Here is an 11536-nt window from a genome sequence, read left to right on the forward strand (position 1 = left end):
TACCGTCTCACGATCACTCAAGATAAATTCCATGAAGTGATACAAGTGAGCGTGGGTTTAATCCAATACTCAGAACTTATGAGCACTCATGAGTGTTGTAGCCCCGCTTTGTCTAACACCTTAGACCTCTACAAGCCAACCCATGACAGTCTTGATTCATATCTACTTCCAACATATGACCGACTGTGGAGAGTTTGAACAATATGATATAAACCATAACATAATTATTCTGGAAGCCAAAACATGCAAAAAGAAATAATAGTAAACGATTGACAAGAGATAGCAACACTTCACTCATAAATAACAGCTTTTATTTATCATCAAACGTCAATTACATTTTACAAATTTCAAAATTATCTAACTACTAAAACTAATATCATCCTTCAGCCCAATGCTTCGAGCATGTTGGTGATGCTTAACCCGAGTCAATCCCTTCGTTAGGGGATCTGCTAGGTTCTCATCTGATGATACCCTCTTTGCCACGAGGATTCCTTTTTCTATTCGATGTATGATGAAGTGATATTTTCTGTCAATGTGTCTGGATATCCCATGATCTCTTGGTTCCTTGGCTAAGGCAACCGCACTATTGCTGTCACAAAAAATCTTCATTGGCTCCTTTATAGCTGGTACAAATCCAAGGTCTCCGACGAAGTTCTTTAGCCATATAGCCTCCTTTGTTGCCTCGCTTACTGCTATATACTCTGATTCACAAGTGGAATCAGCCACTGTCTCCTGCTTGGAAATTTTCCAAGTAATTTCCCCTCCGTTTAGGGTAAAGATCCCGCCCGACTAAGAGCGGAAATTATCCCTGTCAGTCTGAAAGCTAGCATCACTATACCCTACAACTCTCAAGTCACCACTCCCACCAAGGGTAAGGACCAAGTCCTTAGTCCTTCGCAGGTACTTGAAAATATTCTTTACCGCTGTCCAGTGAGCCTTTCCAGGATTCCCCTAATATCTGCTAACCATGCTCAAAGCAAAGGCAACATCAGGGCGAGTACAAGTCATAGCATACATGATCGAGCCTACAGCAGAAGCGTAGGGTACTTGACTCATCTCAGCTATCTCAGCCTCTGTACTCGGAATTTGAGTTTTACTCAGTCTGGCATTACACTGGATAGGTAACTCACCTTTCTTGGAGTTATGCATGTTGAATCTTTTCAACACTTTGTCTACATAGGTGCTTTGACTAAGTCCAATTAGTCTTTTACTCCTGTTTCTAAAAATCCTTATCCCTAGGATATAGGCAGCTTCTCCAAGGTCCTTCATAGAGAAACACTTCCCAAGCCATGACTTTACTTCCTGCAGGGTTGGGATGTCATTTCCTATGAGTAATATGTCATCCATATATAGTACCAAAAAGCTGACTATACTCCCACTAGCCTTGACATAGACACAAGATTCATCTTCACTCCTTGAAAAGCCAAATTCTTTGACTTTCTCATCGAAGCAAAGATTCCATCTATGAGGTGCCTTTTTCAATCCATAAATGGATCTCTCGAGCTTACACACTCTATTAGGGTACTATGTACTGACAAAACCCTCTGGCTGAACCATGTAAACATCTTTATCCAACTTTCCATTAAGGAAAGAGGTTTTGACATCCATTTTCCATATTTCATAGTCATGAAATGCAGCAATGGCTAATAGAACCCTAATAGACTTAATCTTGGCCACTGGTGAAAAGGTCTCATCATAATCAACTCCCGGAGTTTGAGAATAACCGTTTGCAACCAGTCGTGCCTTATAAGTGTGTACATTACCATCCATGTCGGTCTTCTTCTTGAAGATCCATTTGCACCCAACTATCTTACGATCAGGTACATTGTCAGCCAAGTTCCACACTTGATTGTCATACATGGACTGTATCTCGGTATCCATAGCCTCTTTCCATTTAGCAGCCTCAGGGCCTGCCATGGCTTCCGTGTAGCTGTTAGGCTCATCCAGATTTACCAGTGTGTTATCACTGATAAGTGTTTCACCTTCTGCAGTAATATGGAAACCATAATAATGCTCAGGTGCATTCCTAACTCTGGTGGAACGCCTCAGAGGTATAGATTCTTCAGTCGGCTCAACAGGAGTTTCCTCCTCAGGTTGAGGGCTAGGGTTTGAGGTTCCTTCAGCACTTGACTCTTGAATTTCCTCAAGGTCAATTTGCCTCCCACTGTCTCCTTAGCTTATGAATTCTCTCTCTCTCTCTCTCTCTCTCTCTCTCTCTCTCTTTCTCTCTCTCGAAAGAATCCTCTTCTTGCTACAAAGACCACATTATCATTGGGTCTGTAGAAGATGTAACCAAAGGATTTTTGTGGGTAGCCAATGAAAATACACCTTTCACTTCGGGGTTCGAACTTATCATGAGTCTCGCATTTCACGAAAGCCTCGCAACCCCAAATCTTGATGTGGTCTAGATTGGGAACTTTTCCAGTCCACACCTCGTAAAGTGTTTTGGCAACCTTCTTTGTAAGGACTAGATTAAGGATATGGGCGGCAGTCTCTAAGGCATACCCCCAAAATGAGATTGGTAGCGAAGCTCGACTCATCATGGAACGAACCATGTCCAACAAGGTCCGATTGTTCCTCTTAGCTACACCATTCAACTGTGGTGTCCTAGGAGGTGTCAATTGTGAGACAATCCCACATTCCTTAAGATAGTCAAGGAACTCATTACTAAGATACTCACCAACACGATCGGATCGAAGCATCTTAATGTTCCTGCCCAACTGATTCTCCACTTCTTGCTTAAACTCTTTGAATTTCTCAAAGGTTTCTGACTTATGCTTTATTAAGTAGACATATCCATATCTACTAAAATCATCAGTAAAAGTCACATAGAAGTGATTGGCATCTCTTGTGGTGGTTCTGAAGGGTCCACACACATCCATGTGTATGAGATCCAACAAACCTTCACCCCTAGCATAAGTGTCGGTAAAAGGAGACTTTGTCATTTTACCAAGCAAACAAGATTCATACTATCATCTGACTTTAGGTCAAATGACTCCAAAAATCCATCCTTTTGGAGTTGGCCTATGCGTTTCTTGCTTACATGTCCAAGATGACAATGCCATAAAGATGCTTTATCTAAGCTAGTGGAAGAGTCAATACACAATACATTATTTCCTAGATTATCTACAACAGATACAGTTTCATACACACCATCACAAGGTAATGCTTTAAAATAAAGAACATTATTAAAGAAAGCATCAATACTACCATTATTATTATCAAAATAAAAGGTAAAACCTTGTTTATTCAATGCATGAAAGGAAATAACATTTCTTGCCATTTCTGGTGATATGTGCATATTTAGCCCTTTATTTAATATTGATTTTTATCATTTATTAGCTATTTATTTGCATATTATGGACAAAAGATACTTAAAAGTGTTTGAATTGTGTTTTTAGTTCAAAAGGAATGCTCGGAAGCAAAAAGATGCAAGAGTAAACATCGGGAAGTTTTGGAATGATCAAAAGAAGAAAAGACTAAAAAAATGGAAGGAACTCGGCGAGTCTGGCATCGGCTCGACGAGTCGCTACGAAGATTCGCGAAGCTAAGGAATCCTTAACTTGCCGTACACGGGGATTAAGTGACGGACTCGACGAGTCGGCCATGGACTTGGCGAGTCGGGTCGAATCTATAAATACGGTTTCTCAAATCGATACAAAAAAAATTCATAGAACCCATGGGGAGAAAAGCTGCGAACAAAAGTCAGAGAAGACCTAGAGAACGAAGATCCAACCCAAAATTCGATTCCGAAGGAGATTAGAGGCAATTTTCATTATTCTTAATTCAATCTATTGTTTTTTTCATCATGTATAGACATATAGATTTCGTTTTTATGCTTTCAATTGCCTCAATCATGAGCTAAAACCTCTTAACTTCTGTTTGGGGAGACAATGTTGAGACTATGGTTTGATTTATGGTAGGATTAGTTTAATATTGGTGATTTTGTTAATTTAAGCTTGTTAAGGAACCTTTTGTGTGAATGATAACTATTTTTCTATTAATGGGAAGATAATTAAGTTGCATGAACATCTCTTAATTATTTACCTCGTATAATTTATGTGAACACTTTATTATATGACTAGGATTAGCGAATGTGAAACAAGAATTAATAAGAAAATAGGTAAATTTACGTGTGAGCTTGGGTGATGACCATCAACAAGAGGTTAACTAAAGGACCAAATAAGTTAACCATTACAAGTCTTAATTAACCCGAATAAATAACCTAGGGAATTAAATTAATTTAGACAATTGGCCATTGTTTGAGTTAGTTTGTTTTCTAAGGATTAGTGTAGCGAATGTGAATCTAATCACCTGAATCGGTAGCCAATAGAAGAGTTAATCCATTGCACTATTACCATAAAATCAACCATAGGATCAATTGAGTTGAACCTAAACAGAAGTCTCCTTTATTATTGAATTTAGTCGAATCTTTGCTTATCTAGTTTTCAGTTAATTAGTTTAAGTATTAGTTAGTAAGTTTCTAGTCTTGTAAAACTAGAGAAAACCCTCTCTTTTATTATTTGTTAGTTGCTATTAGATAATTTTTGTAATTAGTTTAAATTGCCATTCCTTGAGTTCGATACTCTGCTTACTAGAACTATACCACCAATAGACAGGTCCACTGCCTTTGTGTGATTAATTTGAATTTTATAAGTAGGATTAAAACTAGTCTGTTTTACACACATCAAGTTTTTGGCGCTGTTGCCGAGGAACGATTCCAACTTTGAATTGATTACTATTCTTATCGATCGTTTGTGTGAGATTTTTCTTGCACAAAGTTACTGTTTTTATTAAATTTACCATTAGGATTGAATTTTAGTTAGTAGTTTTTAGGAAATTTTGTTTAATTTTTTTTTTGCTGTTTTTGCACTCGACTCGCCGAGTCCCTTTGAACAGACTCGTCGAGTCCATCGCTGAACAGAAAAATCTCGTTATTAATTTTCTTTTGTTCTTTTTACGCGTGTATTTCTTTTTGTTTGCGGAACGTTTATGACCAGGGGACGAGGCACACCACTGATCCCACCTTTTGACGACTCGGAAGCAACACTTAGAAGAAACAAAGGCATAACAATTGGAGATCACGAAAAACTGAAGAACTCACCACTAAGGAATCTTAAATCCGTTTTCAGCAAGAAAAAGGGCAAGAAAGTCGGAGAATCCAGCACCTCTTTAGCAAGCGACGACCCAATCAAAGAGGACACCGAGTAAGAAACCGAAGGAGAAGAAGACCCTACATTCGGGCACGATTCCGATTTCGACGACGAATTAGCTATTCCCATGGCTAACATCGATGAAGTCCCCATGGGGGAATGGAAGAAGAGGATACGAGATGACACCGGCCTGGGACTTGTGCAACTCGCAATTCCATCAACTGGCACTTTTGAGCTCAAGGGTCACATACTTGCTCAACTCAAGGAGATACCCTTTTACAGAAAAGACCATGAAGATGCTTATAAACACTTGGATGAAGTCAATGATGTAGCTGATTACTTTAATGTTCCAAATGTGCCTCGCGAAACCCATCTGCTTCGTATGCTTCCAGTTACATTCAAGGGTGCTGCAAAAGATTGGCTTAAGTCACTCCCTCCCGGATCCATCACTACATGGGCTAAGATGAAAGAAGAATTCATTGACCAATTTTGCCCACCTTCAAAAATAGCCAAGTTGAAGAAAGTTATAGCCAACTTTGAACAACAACCCAGAGAGTCCCTTTATGAGGCGTGGGAGAGGTACAAAAGTATACTAAGGAATTGCCCACACCATGACCTTAATAGCCAACAAAAAGTCTCCATATTCTATGATGGAGTCAGTGTTACAACTCGACAACTCCTTGACTCGCAAGGACCCCTCACAAAGAAGGCACCCCCGTTGATCAAGGAATTGATTGAGGAGTTCTCCAAAACATTCTAGAGAATATCACAAGTAAGTAGGGGTAGTGAACACGGTTAACGATGGCATGGAGGCAATGATGGCTAAACTAGATAGTTTTGATAGGAAGATGACAAAGATGGATCAAACAATCCATGCTATTTGGGTGGGTTGTGAAAATTGCAATGGACCTCACCTTACGAGAGATTGCAACTTGGACGAGAATGGAAATAAAAAGGCGCAAGTATGCTATTCAATTGGCGACAGATTTGATGACAATTGGCGGAAACCGAAGAAGGAATGGCTCCCGTATGAAGAATACAAAAAGGCAAAGGAGGAGAAGTTCAAACAAAGAGAGAGGGGTTTATATAAAAAAGAGGAACCGGTTATTGAAAAAAGAGTTGATTTGGAGGAGATGTTCACAAGGTTTGTAGCAGCGTCCGAGAAGAGGCACAATCAAACTGATAATGAATTGAAGGAGCAAAGAGAAATGCTTAAAGATCATCAAGCTATGATGAAAGATCAACAAATATTGCTCAGGAATCAACAAGCCTCCTTTCATAACATTGAAAAACAGATCGGTCAGCTAGCACAACAAATTAATCAAAGAACACTTGATGGACTTCCAAGCAATACCGAACAAAACCCAAAAATGGCGCATATAAATGTAATAGCCACCGATTCTGACAAAATCTTCACTCCGTTGACCTCTATCCAGAAGAACCCCAATAAGGAGTAAGCAGAAGAAACGGTTAGAGGCGTTTCAGCTAAATCCGAAACGACTCGCCGAGTCCCTCTAATGGTCTCGACAAGTCCATGGTCTGATAACAAAACTGTTGTTCCCTTACAGCCTTACAGACCATCTTTGTCATATCGAATTCGATCCATACCTGATGAAAAGGTTAAAGAGTACAAAACTTTCATGGAACATGTTAAAGCCCTTCAAGTCAACATTCCATTTGTTGAAACGATACTACAAACGCCTAAATATGTAAACTTGCTTAAGGTCTCTTTTCCGCTAGAAAAGATATGGCTAAAGTCGTTGAGTTAGTGTTAAATGAGCTACCAGAAAAGAAGGGTGATCCGGGAAGCATCTCGATTCCTTGTCAATTTGGAAACATAATTGCTACTCAGGCATTGACCGATTCGGGTGCAAGTATTAATCTAATGCCATATTCTTTCTTCAAAAAGTTAAATTTGTCGGAGCCAAAGCCTATTAATATGAAGATCCATCTAGCAGATAAGACAATCATTCGTCCAAAAGGTGTTTGTGAAGATATTCTCATAAAGGTTGACAAATTTGTATTCCCCGTGGATTTTGTAATACTTGACATGGAAGAAGACCCCAAAGGTCCAATTATTTTGGGGAGACCATTTTTGAACACCGCATGTGCATTAGTAGATGTATGCGAGTCTACAATAACATTAAGGGATGGGAGATGAATCAGCAGTGTTTAAGGCTACACAAGATTATAAGCAAGAAGAAACAAGTAAGGAAGAAGTTTCCTCTATTGATTTGGATGACGAATTACTAGTAAAAGAGTTTGCACCTGATAGGATTAAAAAGTAACTTTTAATCTATGAAGATCGATTAGATCTTGAACAAGTATATGAATATGAAACAGCAAGAACACAATATTAATAACAAGGCAGAACGCAATAATAAGAACAAACAGCTTGAATCAAACGTGTCGAATGATTAAATAAAATCCTTAGAAGAGCTCGATTAAGAACATCAACTGTAAAGGATTGGAAGATTACAAGAACGATTACTGGAAAATATTGTTCTCTTGATAAATCGCTATGTCGATAATCTCTAGAATCTTAACCTAATATGCATGCAAGCATTAACTTAAATACTATACATAAAAGGCTCTCGGTTGGACAGGCCCAAACTGGAGAATAAAAAGGCTAATCTAACGAGCCCAAAAGACGCAACATCAAAACTCTTTTCAGCCCAAAAATCTCCCCCTTTGCGTCAATTTGGAGCGAGACCTTCACTTCCTACTTGGGCCGGCGGCTGAAGCTGGAACCTTCTTCTTCACGGTACTAAACAGACACTTGGTTATGGAAAGGATGGTCTGTCTAAACCGGATGTACCAATTGATCATATCATCGAAGTACTTGATATCATCAGCCGAATTGTCTTTACACCGCTTGACGATTGATAGGACGTGCTCCAAGCAAGTTGTGGTGTAAAGATGTTTGTCAGCTAAAGCGAAGAGACATTTCTGTCCTTCGGCTCTAGTGAACATCACAGAGTTTCGCCTCGAATCTATCTTGCCCATTTGCATTTGATTTAGATCAGTGGTCGATCCCACAGGTTTGACTTTCGGTTTCTTCTTAAAAACTGTGGCAACCTCCTGATCCATTAGGGCCACCTCCATGATATAGCATGCCAGCATCCTTTTGACATGGTCTAAGAGGGGACCATATTCGGCTTCGTTTGTCAGCAGGATATTGTACAAGACTATCCAATCATGAGGGTTCAGATTGGGCAGATCCGCCAGGGTGATCATGTGAGCAGTTCTTGCAGATCCTCGGATGAGCTTGAACTTTACGTTAGTGAATCTCCCCACGGCATAAGGCTTCATCACCCGAACATTGACAATCTTCTGGGCGCTCCATGTAAGGTATTGAGGGCGAGCGGCCTCCAGGTAGAAGTCAATGAGCTCCCTGTCAAGCTCATCGTTCGGATGCGGGACTTCAAAGATGTTGGAGAAGGCGTGGAAGATGAACGCCTTTCGAGTCAGTGGCATATCGAACTGCGAATCGATGGTGTTGTTGCAGTCGAACGATATCACCGGCTCGAGCCATAGTATGCTTGGAGTCTCTATGGCCTCTTTTATCAAACGATCCCTGGTCCAGGCAGGGAAGAGCAACTTTCGGCTCTCAAGGAGATCGTTGGCTTCTTTTTGTTTACGTTCGGCTTCTTCAGCTTCACATGCCACACGACTGACATCGTCATCAGTATTGCGACTGTTCTTTCTCTTTAACATGTCCGCAATAGTCTCCTTGTCTTCATCTTCATCTTCATCTTCTGCTATGTGTTTACCCTTGTTCTTCACACCCGAACCCGAGGCATAACCAGTTGGGGGTGGTTCGGTAGTGTGAGTAGCTTTGGAGGACGGAGGTGGTTTCGATCCTTTCTTCTCTTCTCCCCCTTGTTTCGGAATGGACACGAAACTCGGCAGGCCTTCAATCTTGCTTAGAAGGTCCATGGCCGGGGAGAGCTTTTCAGCGAGGGTGCACCTCACCGAATGATTAAGGATGGGGTCGTATGCTTCCAGGATGTTGGAGAGAGCGGCGTGGACATCCGAAACACACGTCTTGATGACTTCCCTCTCGGATCGAAGAGCTTCCAATTGTTCTTGAGAGTTGGAAAGCTGTGTGCTCTTGACCCTTAGGGCAGTTGTTTTACTCGCCAGAACGTCCATCAGAGAGTTCTCTGCCGCAAGATCCTCTTGTAGTTTTGCCAGACGGGCATCGATCGAGGCACGGAGTGCCGAGTTGTCGTCGCTGAGGTTTTGTCGGAGGGTAGCGAACGAAGTCAACTCTGTCGAGACGAACTTGGCCAATTGTTGAACAATCGGTTCCAGAGTTGTCTTTGTGGCATTGGCGCTTTCCTGCAGAGACTTTAGCAGGTCCGAAGCGTCGGAGAATAGTTTTTCGACTTTTTCGGTCGCCGCCTCACAGGCTCGGGTGGAGGCGTCTATCGCAGCAGTGGCTGAGGCTACTGAGTCATGTTGAGCCCTGGAGAAGGCATCAACTATCCTCTGAAGGGCAGCTTCAGATAAGGATGACTGCTGGTTGGAAGAGGAGGCGAGAAGTTGATCAACCTTCTCGTTCAGCTCGCGGAGATGCTTCTTTGTCACTGGAGCATCATCCTCCTCATCACTTTGAACTTGAAACGGACTATAGTAGACCGAATCAAAGTTTAGGTGATCACCACCAAGGTATTGATCATCGCCATCGGAGGCGTCTTCTGGAGACTGAGGTGGTGGTGAAGCTGGGGGTGTTATGGGTTTGGTTGGTTCAGGTTGAGTGGGTGGGGGGTTAGTTTCGGGTGGTGGTTGTGTATGGGTTTCGGTTTGTGGAGGTTCGGTTACGGGAGGGGTTTCGGTTACAGGTGGTGTTTCGGTTGATGTGGTGAATATGGGTGGAGGGATAGGAATAGAGGTTGGGGGAATTGAGGGGTTTATGGTGGGAATGGAAATAGGGATTGTGGGTGGAGGGGAAGGAACTGGGGATTGGTGAAGTTCCATCTCCGGGGTTGGTGAGCGAGGGGGTGTGTTACCTCGCTGAGGAGATTCGTCTCCTTGGGATCCCTCAGAGTCCGAACTCCTACCTTCGGATTCACTGGAGGAGGAGGGAAGGACGAGCTTTCGCTTTGGTTGGGTCTTCCTCCTTTTCGGTTGTGGAGAAGAAGCAGCCTTCGGTTGTTTGCGCTTCTTGGGAGTAGGTTTTGGGGCTTTGGATGGTTTCTTCCCCTTGTCTGCCTTCTTACCCCTGGCCACCGGTTTGTCGGCATCATGAATCGATCGCAACATGTCCGGTGTCAGTTCCCTCGGACCAGATGGCCCTAACTCCTTGATCGCCTTGATCATACTGCTGTCTGAAGGCACACTTCCATACATAGTCTCCGGGATGGAGCCGATGAAGGAGAATTTTGATGCATCCGAGACGATGATCTTCTTGGTATGGAACGTACCAATAGAAGACATCGGTGCACCGTCAGCAGTTGGGACATCAAACCTGTCCATAGCCCATCTTGTGATCAAGATCCAGAACCGGGCTAGTGACACCTCGGAGTGTCGGGAAGAGGAAGAGAGGCCCTGAATCAGTTGTTGCCAAAGGACAAAACCATAGTCCAGATTGATCCCGTTGTACACCGCATACATAATCGACAGGAAAAGACGACTGGCCCCGTCCGATCCTGAGCTCCGTTTTGACAGTCCCTTGAAGAGAACTGTAAATAACCCATTCCACTGGGGCGGTAGGCATGACTTCTTGAATCTGGCGACGGAGGTGAGAACTTCCGTGTAGCCCATGTTGTAGAACATGTTGTAGAGCATACCAACCGGAATCGTCTCCGGGTGAACACGCGATGGGTCAGCAGCAAACCCAAGCATGGTGCAGAAGCGGGGACGAGAAATCGACGTCTTGTGTTCCGCCACTTCGAAAAAGACCCTGTCGACGGCCTTGTCGTAATAAGCCGTTGCGTAGACCTGAGATAGGGCCACCATTGGCACCGTTTCAATCCGTGACAGTGCCGGAGCAAGCTGGGAGTATTTGAGACACTCGATGACCGGCGACATGTAGGGATCATATGCCAGTGGGTTCAGATCAATCACGAGGCATTGCTGAGGACGGATTGGAAGAATCTGAGAAGTAGCATGGACGGAAGAGGATTCAGCCATTGTTGCAGGTTGGAGAAGAAGATAACCGGGAGAGAGTTTGGAAGTATTTTTGCTTTGGAAATTATGGGGCAGTAAAGAGGTAAAAGGTGGTGTTGATGGGTTTTTATAGTAGGTGATAGGAGAGAGAAAGATCGATTCAAATCTCTTGTGGAAATACGAAACGGGTGGTTTTGGAGTGACTGATTGGTGACAGTTGGGACGTGCGATGATCACGTAGGAGAGAGAGTGTCAGATTCCTAGGATCA

General features: G+C 42.6%; 1 protein-coding gene and 1 non-coding gene across 2 annotated transcripts; one reads left to right on the plus strand and one right to left on the minus strand.

Annotated features, from left to right (window-relative positions):
• Positions 1 to 5664: 5664 nt before the first annotated feature.
• LOC111883223 (small nucleolar RNA R71) lies at positions 5665 to 5771 on the minus strand. Its single transcript, XR_002847378.1, has one exon. It is a non-coding gene; the product is annotated as a small nucleolar RNA R71 (small nucleolar RNA).
• Positions 5772 to 6900: 1129 nt separating this feature from the next.
• On the plus strand, positions 6901 to 7314 carry LOC111883048 (uncharacterized). Its single transcript, XM_023879412.1, has one exon. The coding sequence runs from the start codon at positions 6901 to 6903 to the stop codon at positions 7312 to 7314; it is 414 nt and encodes a 137-aa protein (XP_023735180.1).
• The last annotated feature ends 4222 nt before the right edge of the window (positions 7315 to 11536 follow it).

The sequence above is a fragment of the Lactuca sativa genome, chromosome 4, assembly GCF_002870075.4.
Source record: "Lactuca sativa cultivar Salinas chromosome 4, Lsat_Salinas_v11, whole genome shotgun sequence".
NCBI classification, from domain to species: domain Eukaryota; kingdom Viridiplantae; phylum Streptophyta; class Magnoliopsida; order Asterales; family Asteraceae; genus Lactuca; species Lactuca sativa.

Bases quoted from the DNA above. Each gene is read 5' to 3' on its own strand.
- LOC111883048 (XM_023879412.1), top strand. From the start codon at position 6,901: ATGGCTAAAGTCGTTGAGTTAGTGTTAAATGAGCTACCAGAAAAGAAG.